The sequence below is a fragment of the Chiroxiphia lanceolata genome, chromosome 5 (assembly GCF_009829145.1).
Source record: "Chiroxiphia lanceolata isolate bChiLan1 chromosome 5, bChiLan1.pri, whole genome shotgun sequence".
NCBI classification, from domain to species: domain Eukaryota; kingdom Metazoa; phylum Chordata; class Aves; order Passeriformes; family Pipridae; genus Chiroxiphia; species Chiroxiphia lanceolata.
Window position 1 is genome coordinate 2,222,599 of NC_045641.1, and position 25,805 is coordinate 2,248,403.

The window sequence follows — 25,805 nt, forward strand, 5'->3', positions numbered from 1 at the left end:
TTAAGCCATCTCGTTATTGTGGCTGGCCTGGGTCACGCTGTGCAGGGCGAGAATCCCGTGTCATAAATCCACATGGTAAAAAGAACAGTTTTCTCCTCTTGAACTTAATTAAAAAATGGATCTGCAGAGGATGAAAACTTTTGAGTGCAGCAGAGTTTTTATCTTTCTTTAGAGTGGGTTTTTGTGTTTCTGGAGATACAGAAAACAAGAGTCCTTGGCCCATCGGAGCATCTTTCTGGTTTGGTTCTTACATTTCTAAATTTCAAATTCCGGTTTCTGATTGGAGAGTGGAGCCTTCATGTACCTTGCTGGGCCTGATAATAATGTCAGTTATTAATTGTAAGTCATTCTTTAATTGAGAAATGATTTTTCCTGTTGTTTTTTCTTTGTATTATCACGTTGTTGTTCCCCAGTTCAGGAAAGATGGGGAATGACTGGAGCGGGTCCATGGAAGGGCTGCCAAGATGATGAAGGGACTGGAGCATCTTCCTTAGGAGGAAGGGCTGAGGGAGCTGAGGCTCTTCAGCTTCCAGAAGGGAATCTCATCAGTGTCCATCAGTATCCGAGGGGAGGTGTCAGAGATGGGGCTGGAATCTTGTCCGTGGAGCCCAGTGACAGGACAAGGAGGGATTCCACAAACGGAAACACGGCAAGTTCCATCTGAATAGGAGGAAAAGCTTCCTTAGTTTGAGCGTGACAAAGCACTGGAAGAGCTGCCCAGAGGGGTTGTGGAGTCTCCTTCTCTGGGGATGTACAAAACCGTGGGATCACGGAGTCACTGAGGGTGGAAAAGAGCTCTGGGATCATCTGTGCCCAATGCCCACCTTGTCCCCCAGCCCAGAGCACTGAGTGCCACGACCAGGCCTTCCTTGGGCACCTGCAGGGATGGGGACTCCAAACCTCCCTGGGCAGCCCCTACCAAGGCCTGAACACCCTTTCCATGAGGAAATTCCTCCTGATGTCCAACCTGACCCTCCCCTGGCACAGCTTGAGGCTGTTCCCTCTTGTCCTGTCCTGTTGTCCCCTTAGGAAGGTGGCAAACAGGATTCAGGGAACTCATGTTGTGAAAATGTTGCAGGTTGGAAAATAAGTAGTTTAAAGTGAAACCCTCAAAGTCCAAAGACCACTTTCCACTCTCCCTGGTTCATAGAATCCCAGAATCACTGAGGCTGGAAAAGACCTCAAAGATCCTCATCCCTGTGCCCGATGCCCACCTTGTCCCCCAGCCCAGAGCACTGAGTGCCGCGGCCAGGCCTTCCTTGGACACCTCCAAGGCTGGGGACTCCACCCCCTCCCTGGGCAGCCCCTGCCAATATCTAATCACCCTTCCTGTGAAGAAATTCCTCCTGATGTCCAAGGAAGAATTTCTTTCCGGAACCCTCCTGGATGTGACCTTGACCTGCTCTGGGTGAAGCTGCTTTAGCAGGGGGGTTGGACCAGGTGAACTCCAGAGATCCTGCCAACTCCAGCCATTCTGGGATTCTCTGAGTGTCCAGGATGAACTAAACACTTCAAATTACTGTTTGTTTTTTTTCCGTGGTGCTTGTGATGCTCCCCCAGAACTGTTGGATGAGTGTTGAGTCCTGGCTGGGCACTCCCTCCTGTTTCCTTGGTGACAGTGGTTGGAGTGCTATCACAGCCAGGATATTTGAGCTCTTCTTCATCCGAATTTGGGCTAAACCAGGACTAGTAGCTCAGGTTTTGGATTCATTTGGGCTCTTTTGTATCTACAGAGGACAAGGTTTCCTCCCAGATATGGGATAAACACTCTTGGATCCATCTTGGAGAATGCACTGAGATGCTTGGTGTGTTCACATGGAGATTCTCCTCTTCTTAACCTTCCAGTTCAAAGCTACTTCAAAACCTGTATAATAACAAATGCCACATGAAACCTCACATTCCCTGCTTTGATAGGGGAAAGGAGAGGAATAAAGTGTAACACAGAAGCAAAAACATTATTCTGGTGAGGTCAAGTGTTTTCCCTTTGGCTTTGGTCTGGAGATGTCCTTCAGAGACGGTTGAAATGGAGGCTTTAATCACATTTGGTCTCTACCTCTTGCCCACGTCTCCAAAAACCCCAAAATCTAACAGGAACTGGCTCACAAATTTCTTTTCACCTGTCTCTTGGTGCAGCTGCTCCTTGAGAATCGTGGTGGGTTTGTGTTGAGGTTGAACAAGATCTGATTTAGATGGAATGTCCCACGAACGTTATTGTGATTAAAGTGACTTCGGGAATAAAACATCCCGAAATTTTGTCTTATGGTGGAACCTAAATATGAAACTATGATGACAAAACCACCCAAAATCTCCTTCTGCCTCTCCGAAGAGACACAAATCCCCTGAGATCCCTAAATCAGGATTTACTCAGCCTCTTACAAAAAGTTACAAGTATATAAATTTTCTCCGGGCATTAACTCAAGAGGGTTGAAGTTCTTAACGACGGGGCTGTAGAAAAGCAGGAATTGTTGCCTTTTTGTGCGTGATTTTTGGGCTATAAACCAGTTGAGAGCATGAAATACTGCCGGGTGTTAAGCCAGGCTTTAGCTGGAGATGGTTCCTGATGCTTTATGTGTGTTTTTCCGACGGCACCGGGGAGAAGTGATTGCCTTGCAAATCACCCTTCGTTAAATCAGCCGCCAAACGCTCCCTAAAAACGGTATTTCATAATTATTTAGAAGGGTTTTATTCAGACTATCAATTGTGGAGGAAGATGTAGAGCCAGGAGCCTTCTCTGCTGCCTCAGCACCTTTTTTGAACACATTTTCTGTACAAATGAGCAGTGAAACGCTGTCTGGAACTGGAGTTCTGTGCTCAAACACGAGAACCATTATCCTGAGCCTTTATATCTCTTGTAATTAAAAATATCACTTTGAACAGCCCACTCCTGGGGAATTCTTGGAGCAGTGGTGCTGAAAAGTTGTGGTGTTTATCTCCCTACAAATTGCGGATGTGCATCCATTTATTTTACTTTATTTATTTTATTTTATTTTATTTTACTTTTATTTTATTTTATTTTACTTTTATTTTATTTTATTTTAATTTACTTTGATTTTATTTTACTTTTATTTTATTTTATTTTACTTTTATTTTAATTGATTTGATTTTATTTTTATTTTAATTTACTTTGATTTTATTTTATTTTAACTTTATTTTATTTTATTTTACTCTTTCTTTTCTTTTCTTTTCTTTTCTTTTCTTTTCTTTTCTTTTCTTTTCTTTTCTTTTCTTTTCTTTTCTTTTCTTTTCTTTCTTTCTTTTCTTTTCTTTTTTTTCTTTTCTTTTCTTTTCTTTTCTTTTCTTTTCTTTTCTTTTTTTTCTTTCCTTTCCTTTCCTTTCCTTTCCTTTCCTGAAATTTCCTTTCCTTTCCTTTCCTTTCCTTTCCTGAAATTTCCTTTCCTTTCCTTTCCTTTCCTTTCCTTTCCTTTCCTTTCCCTTTTCCTTTCCTTTCCCTTTCCTTCCTTTCATTTTCCTTTTCCTTTCTTTCCTTTCCTTTCCTCTCTCCTTTTCTTTCCTTTCCTTTTCCTTTCCTTTACTTTCTGAAATTTCCTTTCCTTTTCCTTTTCCTTTTCTTCTCCTTTCCTTTCCTTCCTTTCCTTTCCTTTACTTTCCTTTCCTGAAATTTCTTCCTTTCCTTTCCTTTCCCTCCTTCCTTTCCTTTCCTTTCCTTTCCTTTCCTTTCCTTTCCTGAAATTTCCTTTCCTTTCCTTTCCTTCTCCTTTCCTTTCCTGAAATTTTCCTTTCCTTTCCCTTTCCTTCCTTTCCTTTCCTTTCTTTCCTGAAAATTTCCTTTTCCTTTCCTTTCCTTTCCCTTTCCTTTCCTTTTACTTTTCCTTTACCTTTCCTGAAATTTCCTTTCCTTCCTTTCCTTTCCTTTTCCTGAAATTTCCTTTCCTTTCCTTTCCTTTTCCTTTCCTGAAATTTCCCTTTCCTTCCTTTCCTTTCCTGTTCCTTCCTGAAATTTCCTTCCTTTCCTTTCCTTTCCCTTTCCCTTTTCCTTTCCTCTGAAATTTTCCTTCCCTTTCCTTTCCTTTCCTTTCCTTTCCTTTCCCTTCCTTACTTTCCTTTCCTTTCCTGAAATTTCCTTCCTTTCCTTTCCTTTCCTTTCCTTTCCTGAAATTTCCCTTCCTTTCCTTTCCTTTCCTTTTCCTTTCCTTTCCTTTCCTTTCCTTTCTGAAATTTCTCCTTTTCCTTTCTTTCCTTTCCTTTCCTTTCCTTTCCTTTCCTTTCCTTTCCTTTCCTTTCCTTTCCTTTCCTTCCTTTCCTTTCCTTTCCTTCCTTTCCTTCCTTTCCTTTTCCTTTCCTTTTCCTTTCCTTTCCTTTCCTTTCCTGAAATTTCCTTTCCTTTCCTTTCCTTTCCTTTCCTTTCCTTTCCTTTCCTGAAATTTCCTGAAATTTCCTTTCCTTTCCTTTCCTGAAATTTCCTTTCCTTTCCTTTCCTTTCCTTTCCTTTCCTTTCCTTTCCTTTCCTTTCCTTTCCTTTCCTTTCCTGAAATTTCCTTTCCTGAAATTTCCTTTCCTGAAATTTCCTTTTCCCCGTTTTCCTTCCTTTTCATTTCCTTTTCTTTCCTTTCCTTTCCTTTCCTTTTCCTTTTCCTTTTCCTTTTCCTTTTCCTTTTCCTTTTCCTTTTCCTTTTCCTTTTCCTTTTCCTTTTCCTATTTTATTTCATTTTATTTCAGTTTTATTTCATTTTACTTTTATTTTACTTTTATTTTTATTTTACTTTTATTATTTTATTTTATTTCTTTTTATTTTATTTTACTTTACTTTTATTTATTTATATTTTTTTTACAATTTATTACCGTAGATTTAGCTGATGTTTACCTTTTCTTCAGCAGCAGCAGCACATGCTGGCTGCCAGGAAAATGAATTTATAATGCCCAGGAAGCACCTGCTGTAGGTTGCTGCAGTTGGATATTTGTGATCAGAGGATCTGCCTCTGTTTGTTCCATTAAGCTCCAACAAGCCACCCAATTATGTAACTCAAATAAATGAAAATTACTTCAAAATCCTGCTTATTTTTATCTTAAAACTCTGCTGAATTTAAATCACTTGAGGTGGGTGTTCAGGGTTTTTTTTTTTTTTAAATGTGAATAAAATCTGCCCTAAATGAAAGTTCAGTGGATGCTTCAGGAATTTAACTTATTATTGTGTCGTGTAGGTACAATCCTGGTCACACAAATAAGAATGAATTGATTAAAAAAAGACTTGAAATTTTTACTTTAAGATGCAAGGCAGTCTTGGGGGTTTTCAAAAAAAAATCCCTTTTTTGGCCCTAAATGATATAAAATTAGACAGTGAAATAGTGTAATTTTCTTTATGCCACGTAAAGGAAGGGAAAGAGGAAAAAAACCCCACCCAAACAGTAAAATTTGTGTTTTAAAGTTTTCTTTGACTGAGGTGACCTGAGTGTTCTTGATGCAGATTTAAAGAATCTGGATTTAAAAAAAATCCCAGATTTTTAATCCAGATTTTAAAAAAATCTCACGTACCGAGATTATTGCACCTGCAAATTTTAAAAAGAACTTCCTGCTAGGAAAAATAATATATATAAATATAGCTATGGATTATGTATAGTTATATATTTTACATGGATATATAAAATAGAAATGTATTATGTATAGTATATATTTTATATACATATATAAAATATAAAAAAATTTAATATGTATATATAGAATATAAAATATATTTTATATACATATATGAATATATAACTATGTATTATGTATAGTTATACATTTTATATGCATATATAAAATAATACATTTGAACCTTCTAATCTGATTTCCTCCTTAGATATTAGGAAGAAACTCTTCCCTGTGAGGATGAGGAGGCCCTGGCACAGTTTTCTTGGGGGATTGCTTTGGAAATGACCAATTTTTGTTGTTTTTAAGGGTTAGAAAAACCAACTTCCTTCTTTTTGCAGGAGAAGTTGAGGTGTCACCAAGGTTCACAATCCCAGGGGTGAGGAGGAGGAGGAGGAGACTTGAGAATATGGGAATAATTTGCTAGGAATTAGATGTAAACATCTAATCTGGTGTAAAGAAGATTTAAAGAAATTAGATGTAAAGATCTAATTCTAAGTGGGTTTTTTTTGGTTGGTTGGTTTTTGTTGGTTTTTTGGGGGGTTTCTTTTTTTTTGTTGTTTTGGTTTGGTTTGGTTTTTTGTGTGTTTGGTTTTTTGTTTGTTTGTTTGGGGTTTTTGGGGGTTTTTTTGTATGTGGGGTTTTTTGTTTTTTTTTTTTTTTGTTTCATTTTGGGTTTTTTTTGTGTTTGGGTTTTTTTTTGTTTGGGTTTTTGGGGTTTTTTTAAATTTTTTTTTGTATGGGGTTTTTTGGGGTTTTTTGTTTTGGTTTGGTTTTTTGGTTGGTTTTTTTTTAATTTTGTTTTGTTTTGGGGTTTTTTGTGTTTGGGAGTATTTTGGGGTTTTTTTGGGTTTTTTTGTATGTGGGGTTTTTTGTATGTGATTTTTTTGGGTTTTTTTGTTGGTTTTTTTGTTTTGTTTTCGTTTGGGTTTTTGTGTTTGGGGTCTTTTGTTTGTTTGGGTTCTTTTGGGGTTTTTTTGTATGTGTTTTTTTGTATGGGTTTTTTTTTTGGTTTTGTTTGGTTTTTTGGTTTGGTTTGGTTTGGGTTTTTTTGTGTTTGGGTTTTTTTTTGTTTGGGTTTTTTTTGGGGTTTTTTGTATGTGTTTTTTTTTGTATGTGTTTTTTTTGTATGTGTTTTTTTTTGTATGTGTTTTTTTGTTTTTGGTTTTTTTGGGGGGGGGTTGTTTTTTTATGCTTTGTTTTTAGGGTTTTTTGAGGGGCATTTGTTTCTTTTTTTTTTTTTTTTTTAATTTTGCACTTTGCAACGTGGAAAGCTCTAGCTGGATTTTTCATATATTTTACATATAAAATACATTTCACATCCTTTAATTACCCCTTAGGTCCAGCATTCATGAAGAAAAGACATTTTTAGGGGGAAAACCACTTGCAGGAAGTCAAATCCAGGCAGGATGAGGAAGGAGCTTCCCTCACCCTCAGGGAACACTCAGTGCCTTCTCTGCCTCTCACCGGGAAAAGCTGCTCAGGCTTCTATTTTGACACTTTTTTCCCTTTTTTAGACAAAACATGATGTCTCCAATCCAAAAGACAACCAGCATGTTTTGACTGTGCCATTGATTGCCTGAAGGATTTGTTGGATCAATCCCACCGGAATAATTTGGGGGACCTTGGGAAATCACTTAATGGAATCGGGTCCGCGGCTGCATAATCTTGACTTTTTCTTTTTTGCTGGAGTAATTGAAGATGCAGCTTAATAAACTTTTTTTATAAAGATTCCCAGTTGGTTGCAGGGTTTTCAAGGGGGGGTTGGAGCTGAGCACAGAACTAATACATCTTGTAATTGTCTTTTTTTTTGCTTCCCCACCTCACTTAAATCCGTTCCCCGGGGAGGAACGTAATGTACTCTAATGCTGGTTCCTTTTACAAAGTGACCCCACTCATTAGGATTTCTTCTCCACAGCTCCCCTGACAGCACATAAATGCACTGAGAATACTTAAGCTTCCTCTCCATCAGTCTTTCTTTTTTAAAAAAAAAAAAAAAAAATCTATTTAAAACCTGGAATTTCATACCTCCATTACTACAGACTTCCCTCCGCGCTCGGTGTCACCGCCACACACGAGCAACAGATAAATTTGATTCACTGAGCAATTTATTTCTGTGTATTTTCACAAAAATCAGGTGTCGTGTGTGCTTGGCTCCTGCACCACGGTGAAGATTTCAAATTGTGTTTATAATTTGTGGCGTGAATATTGAGGATTTTCTGGGCCTGGAGTTGCAACAAGTTCCATAAGTGTTTTCATCCCATCCTCTCAGATCTCTGGGAAAGGTTGATTGTGGTGGTTGGATGTTTTTTGCAGCTTGGTAAAGAGGTGCAATAGTTGGGTTTCTGGTGTGTTTAGAGGTAAAAAAGCACCATCCCAGTGCAGAAAAGCTTTTAGCTGGGAACTGGGAGCTGGTGGGAGAAAAGATTTTCCTGGGAAAAATGGTTCCTTAAAACTAGGAGAAAACCAACCAACCAACAGAGCTCTGGGTGTGTTCTTTTACTTAAAAATATATTTTCATAGGGCTCTTGATGATGATGATGATGATGAATTAGTTGTATTTTATATGATTTAATAAACAGTGACATTAAGACTCGGAACTTTTGGATTTGGACAGTTAAATCTGAGATAAACCTCTGGAATTTCTAGTGGATGTTTGTATTTAAGTGCTTTAAAAAAACGATAATAATCTACTCCGCGACCGGAATAAATTTAAAATCCTTTTCAAACCTGCACTTGGAAAACACACTTTTTTCTTTGCCTCCACCTTGTGCAGATTGAAACAAGAGCAGATGTTCGTTCGGGATGAGTTTGGGAAGCTCCTGGAGCGAGAGAGGATCTCCTCAAACGAGCACCTGACCCGAGCCATCCTTCGGGAGCGGGCGGCCACCGAGGAGGAGCGGCAGAAGGCCCAGCGCTTTGTAAGTGCCCAAACTCCTCCAGAACCCTCAGATTTCTCATGGAATTCTGTCTTCAGGCTTATTGGTAGAGGAGGAAAGAGGTGGAAGGGGTAGAAGGCGAAATATCCCCTCGTTACTTCTTTTTCCTTTATCGCGTCGCTTTATTCGAGTCAAATATCTCCGTCTTAAGAGCTCTCGCTGATGGTTTCAAACCAGATCAGGGGGAAATGTTGTATCAAAGGCTCATATTTCATTGGAGCTGATGGATGAAAAACGTCCTGACGAGGAAGTTGTAACATATGGTTGGCTGTTTTCCTGGGAAAACTGACATTATACATTTCAAATGTCTGACAGATTTATAACTTCTCAGACGCAGCAGTTACTTGCTGCGTGGAGTCTCTGTTGGCTCTTGGAACAATCATCATTATTCTCTGAGGGAATAGGCCTTAAAAATCTAGAGGTGCTTGAGCATAAATAGGAAACCAATTGGTATTTCCAAGGAAAAACTGAAAATATTACCTGAGCATTCCTATGAAAATAAAAAGGATTACTGATGTCAGCAACTGTATTAATGTTTGGCCCTCTGAGTCTGGAATAAAATCCAAGTGTTTTCAGGTTTATTGGTTGGTAATTTAGTGATCAGTCATCTATGGTGTGTTAAGTACAAATCTGTTCTTGTTTTCCAAGTAAGAACCAAATCTGTTGTTATTTTTCCAAATCCCAGTTGAAAACCCAACCAGTTTCCCCTCACTGTTGACATCTTTTCCAGTCCTTTCTCGATGCTCTTTCACCTCATTTTTGATAAAGAATAATTTCAGTGCTGTAAACAAATATTTGGCCATTTTAAAGTAAGGGAACAAAGGAAAATGGAGAGGAATTATAACCAAGGTACAGCCTTGGTTTAATGCCTTAAACCTTTATATTCTTAATATTATGGGGGAGAGAGAAGGGGTTTGTGGCCTCAAGCTACTGAGGAGCTGAAGATTTATAATTGTTTGCATAATTACTGAGGGGTTTGTAGCTTTTTTTGGTTATTAATGCTGCAGATTTGGCATTTCCACTGTGCTTGTTCATTCTTTGAAGAAGGTAACAAAACAGCAAGAAGGTTTTGTCTGGTTTTTTTTTCTTTACAATGGGTCTAAATATGAAAATACTGAGTAATTCTCACTTGGTTGCAAATCCTTCTATAAGTCACCTCCTTTATTTTCCTCTACCTGGTCAGTTTTTATTCCTTTGCCTTCATTTCTTATGCTCCCTGTGTATTTGTTTCGTGTATCCAAGCTGAATTTAATAATGTGTAACATGAGAATGTGTCTCTTTGTGCCCTTTGTCAGGTACAGGGAGTAATTCTGTGTTCTAGTCAAGTGCTGCAGCAGGTTTGTGTTTTATGTGGCCCACATTTGATTTGTCAGACTCTCTCTGGAAGGGAAAAAAAAAAAAAGAGTGTTCCTAAAATGTCAGTAGCAAAATAAATTCCTTTGCTACTGCTGAATTGTTTAAATAGTGCAAAGGAAAAGAAATGATGGTTAGAAAGGAAGAATTTCAGTTTTCCTTTACCAAGGGTGCTAATTCAGCTTTAATAAGTAGACATAAAATTGTTAGGTTGGAGTCATATTTCCCATTCTTAAACAATTTGAACTCCAGTTGCTGCTTATAATTGCAGAAAGAAGTAATTTAAGAGTGTTAACGTCCCAAAAGTTAGAATTAGCTCTTCATACAAACTACAAAAATGGATTAAATGGGCTGTTTGTGCCTGAATTACTTCGGTGCTGTGTCAGCTGGCACAGCGGGTGCCCTCAGGACGTGTGGGCTGCTGGGCTGCCAGCTACCTCAAAAGCATATTTTGGGGAGGTCTGAAGGTTTGTAAACCAGTAATTCTGATGTTTGTACCAGCCAAGGTAGGAATTTTATGATTTCGAGCAGAATTTGCAGACCAGGAGCCAAAGCTTCCAAATCCCTCGTGGAGTCGGGGATCTAATCAACTGGTGGTGCTCAATTCAGCAGAAATCAAGGTGGCTGCTTGGATTCCTTTGGTAAAGCCTTCCCATGTCATTGTCTTGGGGTATTTTGGACATGATTGAACATTCCTTATCCCACAGCACTGGGGCCAAATCCCTAAAAAGTGATGCTGGTGAGACCGGAGAGGGACCTGGATAGGTTGGAGAGTTGGGCTGATTGCAAGGGGCTGAGGTTCCCCAAGGCCAAGGGCCGGGTGCTGCCCTTTGGCCACAAGAAGCCCCTGCAGCTGCAGGCTGGGCCAGAGGGGCTGGAGAGCAGCCAGGCAGGAAGGGAGCTGGGAGTTGGGCTGGGCAGGGAGCTGAAGAGGAGCCCGAGTGTGGCCAGGGGGGCAAGAGGGCCAATGGCTGCTGGGCTGGCTGAGGAAGAGTGTGGCAACAGGAGCAGGGCAGGGCTTGTGCCCCTGGGCTGGGCGCTGGGGAGGCCACCCCTGGAGTGCTGTGTCCAGCTCTGGGCCCTGAGCTCAGCAAGGCCCTGGAGGGGCTGGAGCAGGGGCAGAGAAGAGCAGCGAGGCTGGGGAAGGGACTGGAGCACAAGTGCTGGGAGGAGAGGCTGAGGGAGCTGGGGGGGCTCAGCCTGGAGAGGAGGAGGCTCAGGGGAGACCTCCTCACTCTCTGCAACTCCCTGACAGGAGGGGGGAGCCGGGGGGGGTTGGTCTCTTTTCCCAGGCAACCATCAGCAAGACAAGAGGGCTCGGTCTTCAGCTGTGCCAGGGGAGGTTTAGGTTGGACATCAGGAAGAATTTCTTTGCAGAGAGAGTGCTCAGCCATTGGAATGGGCTGCCCAGGGAAGTGGTGGATTCTCCATCCCTGGAGGTGTTTAAGGACAGACTGGATGTGGCATCAGAGCCATGGGCTGGAAACCACGGCGGGGTTGGATCAAGGGTTGGACTGGATGGTCTCTGAGGTCCCTTCCAACCCAACTGATTCTCTGATTCTATGATTCCTCCAGCTTCTCCCCATTGTCTGGCTGTGGGATCCTGCTCTTTCCATGCAGTGGGGTATTTGATCCTGAAAAGAGCTGACCTGGGAGGAGTGAGGGTGGGGCAGGGTTAGCTGGGATATTGGGAAGGAATTCCTGGCTGTGAGGATGGGAGGCCCTGGCCCAGGTTGCCCAGAGAAGCTGTGGCTGCCCCTGGATCCCTGGGAGTGTCCAAGGCCAGGTTGGATGAGGTTTGGAGCAACCTGGGCTAATGGAAGGTGTCCCTGCCCAAGGTCTCTTCCAACCCCAACCCAATTCCAAGCTCATTATCCCTCTTCCCTTGGCTTTTCCCTCCTGTCTGCAGGGGGTGGCTTGGCTGGTTTTCCAGGCCCGGATGGAAATCAGGGTGAGGTGCAAGGGCTACTTTACTGAGCAACAATTTCTTTACTTCTTCTTCTCTTCAGTTCAGCCCCTTTTCTGTCCTGTGAGATGTCAACTGAGGCAAATCCATGAGAAATCCATCCCAGAGCCTTTTCCAGATGCCCACAAGCTGCTTTAGAATTTGGCTACAAAACCAGCTCAGTTGGGGGAGTTGCAGACTGAACCTGGGGGGCAAGTTGGGGGGGAAAATGAGAACTTCTTGAACTGGTCTTGCCACAAAGAGGGGGGGTTTGTACCTTTAGATTTACTGACTTTGGAGGTGTGACATTTGCAAAGTGTTTTTGAGTGGTTTCACTAAAGGCCAAAGTGCACCACGTGCTTCAAGAACTGCCTGTACCACTGCCACTGCTCAGAAATCCTGATTTTTCCCCCCCTGCCTTAGCATGGAATGATATTTTTTCTGCCCATCCCTCTTGAAAGATGATTTTATAATAAATCAAGCTTTTTATTTCAATGCAACCATAAAGAATTTTGGTTCTGGTCCTTATGACTACTCCAAAAGTTTCTTGTGTTGTTTTATTCACACAGACTGGAGTCCTGCTCTTTAACATATTTAACAGGGGGGATTTTTGCTAAAAAAAGGAAAAAAATCTCCAATTATAATTAATTTGTACCAATAAAAAATTAGTACCAAATCTTAAACTTGTAACTGGTTGAATTTTTAACCCAGGACAATGCTGGTGGAGTGGCTTTAAATGTGGTGGCTTTGCCATAAAGAGTTAATTGATGTCCCATCACTGGAGTCATTATGAGAGTCAGGGGGAGAATATAAAAATACTGCTTTTCCCCCCCTCCTTTAGCATGGAATGATATTTTTTCTGCCCATCCCTCTTGAAAGATGATTTTATAATAAATCAAGCCCTTTATTTCAGTGCAACCATAAAGAATTTTGGTTCTGGACCACTCCAGAAGTTATTTGTGTTATTTTATTCACACAGACAGGAGTCCTGCACTTTAACATATTTAGCAGTGGGGATTTTTGCTAAAAAAAGAAAAAAAATCTCCAATAATAATTAATTTGTACCAGTAAAAAAATTAGTACCAAATCTAAAAATTGTGACTGGTTGAGTTTTTAACCCAGGACAACTCTGGTGGAGTGGCTTTAAATGTGGTGGCTTTACCATAAAGAGTTAATTGATGTCCCATCACTGGAGTCATTTTATGAGAGTCAGGGGGAGAATATGGAGTAAAAAAATCAATAGTTACCCAAAGTTGTGTTTCCAGCTCCCTGTAATAACCTGGACTTACTCTGAACGTATTTGCTTCACTCTCTGGGCTGAAATGAGTTGTCATCAGGACCCTGCATGTCAGAAAATGGTTTTATTGAGCTGCCAATGACATTAAAGTCTCATTTCCCTTTGAAGAGGCCCAGAAATATTGTCCTGGAACCAGAACATCCCCATTGGATTACTGCCCCCATTAGAAACCCGTGTCCATGCTAATGCAATTAGATTTATTTCCCCACGTCTTCCAGCACCTTTTAGAGAGGGAAATCTGGTGCTGCTCAGGTATCTTTTGGTTCTGCCAATTATTTTCCACACCGGGATTTCTGTTAAAATTGATTTAGTAGAAGTATCCTTATATTAAAACACACTTCAGGTCACTGTGGTAATCTGATTATTGGCTGTTTTTTTTCCCCAGCAAAAATCCTGTTGGAGGTGTAAAACCCACCTATTTTCCATAACCAGATTATACCCTGACCCTTCCTGCTCCTTCCCAACCGTATTTTAAGGATGACTTCCCTGGAAAACACCAGGGGGAAGAATCACTGAGTGAGTTAAGGCTTTAATTCTGAGGAGAGGAGTCTGTTTACAAACCTGCAGTATTTATTACATACCTCATTTAGCTCATTCATCATTTTAATAGAAAAAATGATTCTTTTGAGATGATTCTGAAATAATTTGAAGTAAACTACATAGCCTGAGGCAAGACATGATTGCTTCCTGCAGGGAGGGCCTGTTGGGGAAGTCCAGAGTGAGCAGAGCCCAGAATTCACAATTTAGGGGAGGAAAAATCCTATTTGAAGGTGACATTTCAGGTTTGGGAACCACATGGTACAGAATTAATTCACCTGACAGTTGTTGTGCCTCTTTTTGTTCAGTTTTATAACTTAGAAAGTAGGAATTTTTTATGAAACCTCTTTAAAATCTGAGATTTTGGGAGTATTAGGTCTGTGTACCTCATTATTTTAGCCACGTGCTGCTGTTCTTGTGGCTTAATAAAGCAGTTTTATTGCAGCAAATAATCTTTTTGGATCTTGTAAAATTGCAAAAAGCACCTGCTTTTGGCCATTCCTGTTGTGGAATTCAGGAGGAAGAGGTTATTTTGGGATATTGAAGGATGTGATCTGTGTTTTTGTTGTGTGTTTGGTTCTTGGGGAGAGAGGTTTGGTTGCTTTTTGGAGAAGGAAGTGGGATAAAATCCACAAGTCATTCCCACTTGGAAAATACCCAACTGCAGTGCTCCCCTTGGTTTGAATAATCCAGAATATCCTGGGTATGGTTTGTGTGTCCTGTTGGAAAAGTCCAGAGTGAGCAGAGCCCAGAATTCACAATTTAGGGGAGGAAAAATCCTATTTGAAGGTGACATTTCAGGTTTGGGAACCACATGGTACAGAATTAATTCACCTGACAGTTGTTGTGCCTCTTTTTGTTCAGTTTTATAACTTAGAAAGTAGGAATTTTTTATGAAACCTCTTTAAAATCTGAGATTTTGGGAGTATTAGGTCTGTGTACATCATTATTTTAGCCACGTGCTGCTGTTCTTGTGGCTTAAAAAAGCAGTTTCCTTGCAGCAAATGTATTTTTGCATCCTTGAAATGGGCAAAAAGCACCTGCTTCTGGTCATTCCTGTTGAAGAATTCAGGAGGAAGGAGTTCTTTTGGAATATTGAGGATGTGATCTGTGTTTTTAGTGTGTGTTTGGTTCTTGGGGAGAGAGGTTTGGTTGCTTTTTGGAGAAGGAGGTGGGATAAAATCCATTCCCACTTGGCAAATAACCCAACTCTCACTGACTCTCCCTCCCTCTTTTTTGGGTTTGGGATGGAAATTCCAGGTGTTTGGGACAGAAATCTGTCTTTCTCTCTTTCCTGGGGCCTTAAATAGTTGTGAAACCAACTGTATGAACAAGAAACTGTTGCTGCTCAAATATAGATTGAGAACATTTTTTTCCAGATCTTTGGGAATCACAAGTGATTTTCTCACCTGGACAAACATATTTGCCTTGGAGAAATGGCAAAGAATTGCTGTCTAAAACGACTTTATTTATAAATAAACATTTTCCCCCCATCTTGATATAGTTAAACAGTAAAAATAATCTGAAATAGCCTTTGGGTGATGGTATTTTTGGTGAAGCAAATGTTTTATTTCCTCTCTGGAAGTGCCTGTGAACCAGGAGAAGTTGCCCTTTATTTCCTTGTCTCTCTCTTCACAGTGTCCATCCTGACATTTGAAATATTTGTTTCAGTGCCACGACAGAAATGATTTTCTCCTCCCTTCGGTTTTTCACCTGGCAACATGTTACAGATGGATTTTTTTTATCATTTTTGGATGTAACAATTAATTGCCTTTTTTTTTTTTTCCCCCCTCTATGTCAAAAGTTTGACAGACAGGAAAAAAGCACGGGAGGGAGGAAATTCTGAAGGCAAGCAAGGTACATGAAATGAGCATTTCTTGCCTTGAAGATCCCTTCTTGAAGGGTGAGAGGGACGTGTTGTGATAGTCAGGCAGCATTTAAAGTGTGTTATTTTTTAATTCTTACACAGCAAACCCCGAGATATTTGACAGCAGCAGAATTAATCACCGTGTTAGCTCAGCCCTGAGATGAAGATCTAGTGCTTTACAAAGCCTGCTGCTCCATCAATTTGTTCTTTGGGTGGAATTCAAATTGAGTTCATTTTTATGGATTCCACTGCATAATCCTCTGCTCCCTCCTCCCCCATTCATTAACCAATTTGCTCGTGCTACTCCCTTTTTTATTGAATGGGAACAAAATTGCCAGGCTGTCTTCCCAAATGAATATCATCATTCCTTGTCATGCACGGGCAAAAAAGTCGGGATAATAATCCTTTTTTACAGCCACCTTCCCCCCTTCCAGGGAGGAGTTTTGTTTCTGCCCTCGGGACACCCTGAAAAGGATGTTTTAAATAAGGTTCTCCTGGAGCTTTGAGCACGATGCTGGCCTGGAAATATTCCAATCCAGGCTCCTTTGGATCCTGCCAGTTGTGTGACACAAAAAAAAAACCCAAATCAAAGCCTTGTCAAGGCTTTTCCTTGGGCATGGTACAAATCCAGGCAAGGGACTAAACCAAGTCTGGAAACAAAACACCAGAAAGGCTCCTTCGTTCCCACTAAACAGTTTGCTGGGGCTTGAAACTCTTTTTTCTGACTTTCAGTCAATGTTTGGATAATTCAATGTTTCTTTGCTCTCACATTAAGCTAATTTTGGCTGGGGATGTGTTCTTATGTCCCTCCTTCAGAGTGTTCTTTTACCATCCTTATTTTGGGATGAATTAGAAGACTTAAGGAGAAAAAAAAGGTTGTTTGGGGGACAGAGAGTGTGGAAATTAGGAGATTTATTTTACTCATGTTTTCAGGAGTGGCTGAGGTCACTTGGTTTGTCCAGCCTGGAGGGAGGACTTTTATAAATGACATTTTATGTTTTTCTTTCAATTTAAAGGGTTTTTTTAAAGTCTTTTCCTATCGGGGTCCCACTGGATACCTGGGATTTCTTGAGATTCTCAAGTGTTGTAGCTGCAGGTGCCAAGGTATCTAAAACAGGTGCACACAAATCCAAATAAACAGGATATTTCAGGGAGAGGATGAGGAAAGAAAATGGAATGTCATGTGAAATTTGTGGGTTTTTTTTTATATAGATCCTAAGAATTTTTTTGTTTCTGTCTGTAATTCTCGTGTGATCTGTTCTGTGGTAGGTGTGTGCCTGGAGGGAAAACCAGTTTGCCTCCTGGTTTTTTTTCCAAGGGAAGAGTGTAAAGTGGAAGAGTTAATAAATTTGGGGTGTTAATCCACCGTTTTATTTCGATAATAAAAGTTATTCTCTTGACAGCCCAACCCCTCTGGAGGCTGAGGGCTCTTTAATTGCAGTGTGTCATCTCAGTGCAGGAGGGGAGTTTGTAGCTGGAAATCCAACCTCCTTCCAGGAATTGTGGGGATGACAGGCGTTGTTGAGCATTTTTGTGTGTTCTGGTCTTTCCTTCCCCAAGGTTGTGGATTTGAGGAACTTCATGTGTTGCTCCCAATAAAAAAATTTACACTTTAATTCACAGAAGTCCCGCAGAAAACTGAAGAAAAACTGATTTTTTTTTTCAGGAGGTACCTTCTGCTCCAAAACATTAACATGTAGCCTACAAAACTTTCCTTTCTAGTGAACTCTGAGGGCAGAAATTGGTCTCATCTGTAAAACATTTCATGGGAAGGATACGGGAGAATTTTTCCAACAGAAATTTTTGGGAAGCCTCGTGCGGAAGCAGCTGATAATATTTCCTGTTGCATTACTTTTAGTGACTTAATGATATTGGAAGACCCACCCCTCTGTGTTGGTGCAGGGAGATGCTGCAGTGCCTTTTTTTTTTAGAGGTGGCTGAATTCAAAGCACGTTTCGAGGGAAAGAAAGAAATAAAGAACTCAAATTCATTACTCCTCATTTTCCTAATTATCCTGCAGATAAACAGTGGGGATCGTGACATTAAGATAAGTAAGTGATTCACGAGTTTTTTGCTTCAGAAGGAAGCAAGTCTTGCTGTTCCCCCCTTTTTTTCCCCCCCTTTGGGCCGTGCAGGAGAAATAAATGAGGGGGGTCCAGGGGAGTTTCTGATGGATGGTTAATGGGGCCGGGCCTCGTTCCTGCGGCAGCTGCCGCAATTCCGACTCATTAGCACGCCCTTAATGGTTGCATCCCGAAATCACCTCCACCAGGGGCATCCAGAATCCAGCAGAGCAGAAAAAGCCACGACTTTGAAACGGGAGTTTCGGGTGCAGGGGGATGGTTTTGGCCGAGCGTGTGACGGGAACGCGACAGCAAATCGGAAAGAATTAATTTTGGAGGTCATGGGTCGGCTTTCAACCTTCCTTTGTGACCACGTGTGTGTCTTCAAGCTGGGAATAACCCAAGGAGGAGACTTCTCCAGGCTTTTGGTGGGTGGTTCCTGCCTTTAGAGCCAGAAAGGCTGCTCAGAAGTGTTCTCAGAAGGAAGACAATCACTTCATGAAACAATCATAGAATCATAGAATCAGCTGGGTTGGAAGGGACCTCCAAGATCATCCAGTTCAACCCTTGATCCGACACCGCCGTGGTTCCCAGCCCATGGCACTGATGCCACATCCAGTCTTATCTTAAAAACCTCCAGGGATGGAGAATCCCCCACTTCCCTGGGCAGCCCATTCCAATGGCTGAGCACTCTCCATGGAAAACATTCCTTCCTGATGTCCAACCTGCCCCTGCCCTGGCACAGCTTGAGGCCGTGCCCTCTTGTCCTACTGCTGGTTCCCTGGAGCAGAGCCCGACCCCTCCCCGACTCCCCCTCCTGTCAGGGAGTTGCAGAGAGTGAGGAGGTCTCCCCTGAGCCTCCTCCTCTCCAGGCTGAGCCCCCCCAGCTCCCTCAGCCTCTCCTCCCAGCACTTGTGCTCCAGTCCCTTCCCCAGCCTCGCTGCTCTTCTCTGCCCCTGCTCCAGCCCCTCCAGGGCCTTGCTGAGCTCAGGGCCCAGAGCTGGACACAGCACTCCAGGGGTGGCCTCCCCAGCGCCCAGGCCAGGGGCAGAATCACTTCCTTGGACCTGTTGGCCACACTGTTCCTGAGCCAGGCCAGGATCCATTGGCCCTCTTGCCCCCCTGGCCACACTGCTGGCTCATGTTCAGCTTCCTGTCCATCCACACTCCCAGCTCCCTTCCTACCTGGCTGCTCTCCAGTCCCTCTGTCCCCAACCTGTAGCACTGCATGGGGTTGTTGTGACCAAAGGGCAGGACCCGGCCCTTGGCCTTGTTGAACCTCATCCCGTTGGAATCAGCCCAACTCTCCAACCTATCCAGGTCCCTCTGCAGAGCCCTCCTGCCTTCCAGCTGATCGACATTCCCCCCCAGCTTGGTGTCATCTGCAAATTTGCTGATGGTGGACTCCATCCCCTCATCTAAATCATCAATAATGACAGGTCATTTCTAGTGCTAAGATAACTGAAATATTCACATATATCAGATATTCAAGTCATGACATCGAGGCTCTCAGCAATGGCTTCATGTACTTAATATTTTGGTGTGAGGAAATACTTCTGTAGAAGATCTGTGTTGTTTTTTTTTAATGCTCTGAAGGAAGGCAAGAGGATGCTGGAAGGGAGGATAATGAGGAGGGGTTATTTCTGCCTCCATAAAGGGGCTGCTTCTCAGAAGTTCTAAGATCAGGTCACCTGGATCTTTGTTTTTTCACTGTAGCAACTCATGTAATATTTTAATTTTCCCTCTCACTTTTATCTGCCTGTTTGAAGCATGAGAAAAAAGAAAACCAACAAATAACCTTGTGGTTATTTCTTTAAAAGTAATGATGTAGGAAGAGGATCCTGAACTCGGGAAAATCGTTCTTTGAACGCGTCACCTGCGAGGGGGCGAAGGCACGGCACAAAAAACAGTGCCTGTCGTGTTCTCCTGGGGTTTGATGTGTCCTAAAAGCCAGGTTTGAATTTTGGGATGAAGAGACTTTGCCCTTGAGGAGGATGAGGGGATGTTCACCCTCACCACGTTTGCGGGTGGCTCCAGGCCGAGGGTGCGGTGACACACCTGAAGGACGGGGACATCCAGAGGGACCTGGATGAGCTCGGGAAGTGGGAATCTCGTGGTGTCCACCAAGATGATCAGAGGGGTGGGGCAGCTCTGCTGTGAGGAAAGACTGGGAAAATTGGGATTGTTCAGCCTGGAGAAGAAAAAGGCTTCGAGGTGACCTTATTGTGGCCTTGCAGTGCCTGAAGGGAATCCACAGGGAAGATGCAGAGAGACAATTTACAAGGGCCTGGAGAGACAGGACAAGAGGGAATGGCTTCAAACTGACAGAAGGGATGTTAGATGGGACACTGGGAAAGAATTCCTGGCTGGGAGGGTGGGGAGGCCCTGGCAGAGGTTGCCCAGAGAAGCTGTGGCTGCCCCTGGATCCCTGGAAGTGTCCAAGGCTGGAGCAACCAGGGCTAGTGGAAGGTGGGTAGAATGAGATCATCTCAGGAATGAGATATCTTTGAGGTCCCTTCCAACCCAAACCATCCTGGGATTCTCTGATTAAGGCAACCCTTCAGTTTATTGATCAGATTTTCTTGCTGCCCTACATCTTTCTCCGGTGTTGGCAATTTTATTTCCGTATTCCTGTTTGTTTTGGAGGCTCATGGAAAAATGAAGCCTTTCTAGGAGAGTAACTTGATCTTCCTGTAGCACCAGCAGAAAACTGGTGGTCAAGATGCATCAGGTGTAAAAGCAGGTGGTTTTAGTGGTTTGTAGCCTTGAGGAGCCAGAGAAGTTCTCCTGGAAGATGAGCGGGAAGAATCCTGAGATACAAACTGATGGTGTGCCAGGGCTGGGCAACATTCCCATTAATGGGACAATTTTCATTTATTGGACAAAGCAGATTCCACAAAAAAAAAACATCTTCAGTGCCTTTATGAGCAGTGGTTAAATAGTTATTAGTAATTATTAATTTAGAGGGACAGGATGAATTTCAGCCCAGCCATGGGAGAACTTGGAGCAACTTGGGATGGTGGAAGGTGTCCCTGCCCCTGGCAGGGGGTGGAATGAGATGGTCTTGAAGGTCCCTTCCAACCCTAAATTCTGTGATTCTTTCACTGGAATTTTGCAGCACTAGTGCCCAGTCTGTTTTTGCCTGTGGGGGCACTTTGGGCTCCCCCAACAAGTAAATGTGTCAGTGTGTTCTCAGTGTTAAGGTTACAAAATTCCCTGGGGGTGATTGATGTTACTTCTGGAGAGAGGGGGGACAAACATGATGTGGGAATTGTGAAAAATTAGGCTTAGTGATTTTTGTTTGGGAACCCAGATTGAGGAATTTTGATTGTGTTGGTCTTGACTGAGGAAATTTGATTGTGTTGGTCTTGATATCTCTGCTCTAAACTCTCTTTGTCAGGCTGTGATATGAAGTGTTCACTTGCCTGAGAGCACTAGAAGTGACCTTTTTTTTCATCTAGTATTTCAGGTTGGTGTGCTTTAGTTTTGGAGGGCTGTAGCATTCCACTGGATGTGGAATATGATGGGAAAAGCTGTAATTATCTACTCAGGGAGCGCTGACAAGGCCCCAGAAAGGGTAAAGGTGATAAAGAAGTGAGACTCAAAGATTGTATAAACACAGAGTTTGGAGCTGAAGTTCAACAGAGAAGAAATATCAGATAAAATAACTCTGAAACCACGATTTTGCCACATTGTGCTGCTTTGGTTTAGTTTACTTGACTCTAATTTTTTTTTTATTTTTTAAAAAACAAATCTTGTTTCTTCTCTTCATCTTTCTCAAGTCCAGTGAAAGGAAAGAATAAATCAGTTCATATATTTGAGAAATTTGGGAGAGTGATATGACTGTTATTCCATAAGTACTGGGCAAACCCAGGACATTCTCTTGTCGTGCCTTCTGTCAGCTTTTAAAGTTGTCCTGAAGGCATAAAATATTCTTAACAGTTGGGAATGGTGTCAATCCTGAGTTTGCATGGGGTCATATCTGGGTTTTAATTCTTCCTTTTTCTATGTGGCTGTTTCTTTCCCAAATTCTGGTTTTAAGTTGCTTTCTTTGACGTGTTTCTATCTAAACTCTTCCCAACACCCCCAATTCTTTCTCAAACCTGCTGCTTCTTCCCAACCTCTGCCAACCCCTGGAGGTTCCTCCTGCCTTCAGTCACCCCACTTTTCATTTATAGCCTTATTTTTTATTTCTTTTCCATTTTTTCTGTGATTTTCCACTCTTTTCCTCTCCCTGCAAAAGAAGCACCACATCCTTTTGTCCATGTTTTTGGGACAAACAGCTCTTTCCTGTGATTCCTGGGACCTCTTTGTCCCCTTGGCTTCTGTTGTGTGCTGGTGGAAGGAATAATTGCAGATGGAATTCCCCAAAATCCCTGCAGTCCTGGGAGGACTTTGTGTGTTCTGTGAAACCGTGGAGGTCTCTCTGCTCTATTTTTTTTGTGTTCTTGGGGTTTTTTTTTTTCTCCCAGAAGCTTATGGACATGATGGGTTTTAATTTGACTTTATTGGAGGTAGAAGGAGGAGGTGCCCTAAAACTGATGTGATGGGCACCACTCTCCTGGCAGAAACCACATTCCTTGGATGCTCAAGAAGCTACAAACTCTCAGCAGAACAAAAAGAAACTGGTTTTATTTTTGTTAGTGAAGGGTTTGCTCTCCTTTTTATTTATTTTTGGCTCAGGCCCTCAGAACGAGTGGAGATGAAGAGCTGTAGCATCTGTAACTCTCTTCCTTCTGCCACTGGAGCTCGAGGGTCTGTGGAGTGGAAAATAAATGGAATTTTATTTTGTGGAGGGGATGACACAAGGCTTTTGTACTGGTGGAACAACCAGGAGAGAACTCCCTTCTTTTCCCAATAGTTTTCAGGGCAAATCTGACCATAAATTGGAGGGAAAAGAAGGGGTTCATTCACGATGACTCCTAAAATCAGTTTTATTCTTCGAGTTTGATTTCAAATTTGGCTAATTCTGCAGAGCATGAACAGCTCTAATGAAGGGAATTTTCAGTCTTTGCTAAGAAGTTTAGTGTTTAAATCCTGTATTTAAATCCAGTGGCCTTGCTGGAAGCTTTGATCCAAAGTATCCCTGAACAGCCATTGGCAACATTTTCCTGCCTGCATTTTCTGGCAGTTCCAGGTGTAATCAGCTGTGCCAGAACTTTCCACCCTTGGATCCCTTTAATATTTAGGAGAAATAGGTGCTTTTAGGATGTGATTCTGACCTCTTTCAGTTTAGGAAGTGGATTATCCTGTGGAAGTGTGAATGAGTGGCTTGAGGGGCCCCAGCTGAAATGTGGGTGTCTTCTTGTGTGGACAAGTTAACTCAATTAAAGATATAATAGATAAAAAATATGAGAGCAAAATAAAAGGTAAATAAAATATATGAGCAAAAAGAGGAAATAAAAAAGATAAAATGAATGATATAAATGTTAGAATGACACCTACATCTGTCATATAAAATCTACTGATAATAAATTAGAAGCATCCTGTAGTGGCAGGACAGGGAGCAGTGGTTTTAAACTGGGAGAGGATGGATTTAGATGGGATAGAAGGAGGAAATTTTATATGATGAGGGTGGGGAGGCCCTGGCCCAGGTTGCCCAGAGAAGTTGTGGCTGCCCTTGGATCCCTGGAAGTGTCCAAGGCTGGGTTGGATGAGGCTTGGAACAACCTGGGCTAGTGGAGGGTGTCGGGGTTGGAACTGGATGATCTCCGAAGGTCCTTTCCAACCCAAACCATTCCATGATTTTGTATCAGAAGACATTTATTGTTCCCAACTATTTGTGAAGAAGTGGTGGCAGTGGCTGGTTTTACACTGGCTCCCCTTTTTTCCTTCCCGACGCCTCGTCTGTTTATTTAAGGTTTTAACTATTTGATCCTAAAATCCCTTTGTTCCTGGGGGGATCACAAATTTCCACTCCTTCACACATTCCCTGAATTTGGAGCACGTCCTGCAGGATTCTGGGCTGAGTGATTGTGGCTAGAGGGGGAAATGAAAGTTGATTTTAGTGCATCTTCCCCCAGCAGTGGTTTTAGTGCAGGTTTTGTTGTCGTACAAAAGCTTCCCTAAATTTCAGGAGGAACCGACAACAGCTGGAATTACTGGAATTTCCAGCCATTCAACAGTGTGTTCTCAGCAGGATGCTGTGATAGCACTTTAAGAGAGTAATAAAGAGGTTGTATAAGTAATTCCTGTAAGTTAGAGTTGATACAGAACAATTCTAGACATCGTTGCATGTCACAGTTGTAAATGGGTCGGGAACATCTCCGAGTGTGGAGCTGACAACAGCAAAAAAATCAGGACTTGTACCACGAGTGAGAAGGAAAAAAAAAAAGCTATTTTATACTCCATTAAACTGTTACACATCATAAATAATTTATGCTCAGCTCACTCTGTTCTGTAGCAAAGATGATAAACTCGACATTTTAGGAGCATTTTAATGAACATAATCGTTTGCCTGACTTTGTCTGTAACACAAACCTCGTTCCTCAGTATTCCCCCACGTCTGGAACTGGGTTAAATTGTAAGGAATGCATTTAAAAGTCAGTCCTTGAGGCTCTGAGCTCCACAGATATCTGGGAGTGGATTGAAAATATGTTTTAGAATGGTTTGGGTTGGGAGGGACCTTCAAAGGTCCTCTCGTTCCAAACCCCTGCCGTGGGCAGGGATGGCACCCACCAGAGCAGGGAATAAATGTAGGGTATAGAAATAGTTAAATGTAGTGTATATAAACAGTTTTACTCATTTTACTTCATATACTAATTTTATATGAATTATTTCTATCATTACCCAAAGTGTCCTAGCACCTCGTGTAATATTATGAGGTTGTCTGTATTCCCAGACCAGAATATTCAGGATTTTTCCAGTTCATACTGAACTTTTAGGTTCTCAAACTTACAGGGAGGTTTTTAGACTCCTTTGTGCTCTTTGCTTTGCCAGTGAAAACTTGCTATTTTTTTTTTTGATTAGTTAAAAACACCCCAAACAAAATAGGAGTGTAAAAATTAAACTGCCTTGGAGATAAAAAAGAAAAAAAAAACCACCCCAAACCGTGGGGATTGGATGGACATTTGGGTGGTGGCATTTTTAAGATGTGCAATTTTAAAAGTTGGGTTTGACTCAGGCTTTCAGAATTGTTGGTAATTAGGTCAATATTTGAATATTTATGTTTATTTTGTACAGTTTTTGAGGCTTCTGAGCACATGACTTGAGTGTGTTCAGTGCCCATCACTGGTACTACAGATAGACCAACTGATACTTGTCTCTAATTTACATTCATCAATAATTATTTTTTATTAGTGATTATGTTGAATTCGAACTGATGGCATAAATTCTGCGTGTGTGTCTGTGTGTCTTCCTCAAAATATTTTTAACCAGGTTCAGTGGCTCTCAGTAATAGAAATATCACCTTAAATTCCTTTTGCAATAAAGGAATAATCAACTAGTTTTTGGTCCGCCCGAGAGAACCGTGTAATTACATCTTAAATTTCCATTTCTTCCTACCTGCTCCTGTAAAACCTTTTGCAGATGGGGTGAAATATTGCAGGAAAGACTTTGCAGATAATAATAAAATTCCTGGTTTTCTGCCAGGAGATGGGAGCTGTCCTTGGCCCAACCGGAGCGCTGGTTCCCCTCCGTGTCGTTCATTGCAGGAACAGCCCCAGCCATATTAAATCTTAATCAATAACAGCCTTTGGCTAATTACGGGAGCGGGTTTATATATTGGATAAATTGCTGTTTGTAAACGTTGCATTGTATTAACTAAACCAGCTAATTACCAGCAGCACAATAAACATAAGGTTTCCTAAAAGCTCCCATCCGTGGCTCGGAGCAGTTGCTGCTTCCTGAGATTCTCAGTCAACGTGGAAAACAAGGTAATGACATTATAAATACATTTAGAACGCAGGACAATTTCTTCTGAAATGCATGTAAGTGTTATTGCTTTGCTGTGAAATATGATTTATTTAATGCATTTCAGCCCCCATAATATTAAGATATAATTGAGATGGGGAGGAGGGGGGGGGGGAAAAATTGCACGGAGTCAAAGCCTGCAGGGAAGTGAATCAGGGGCTAAATTGCTTGTAATTTTAAAGGCACTTAGGGGAATCATGAAATTTAGCTAATGCAGCCTTGGGTTTAAAAAATGCGAAGGAAACAATTGGCCAGTCTTTCAAGTTTTATTTGACTTCACATGGGTTTTGTATTTTATTCTTTTCTG

At 41.8% G+C, this 25,805-nt stretch overlaps 1 protein-coding gene across 6 annotated transcripts in view; it reads left to right on the forward strand.

Annotated features, from left to right (window-relative positions):
* The window catches only part of CHCHD3 (coiled-coil-helix-coiled-coil-helix domain containing 3), a 146,275-nt gene that overhangs the window by 34,171 nt on the left and 86,299 nt on the right, over positions 1-25,805 (forward strand). For all 6 annotated transcript variants that reach the window (XM_032687301.1, XM_032687302.1, XM_032687304.1 and 3 more), the window contains exon 4: positions 8,363-8,507. In XM_032687301.1, coding sequence (XP_032543192.1) covers positions 8,363-8,507 — 145 coding nt within the window. The remainder of the gene's footprint in view (positions 1-8,362; positions 8,508-25,805) is intronic.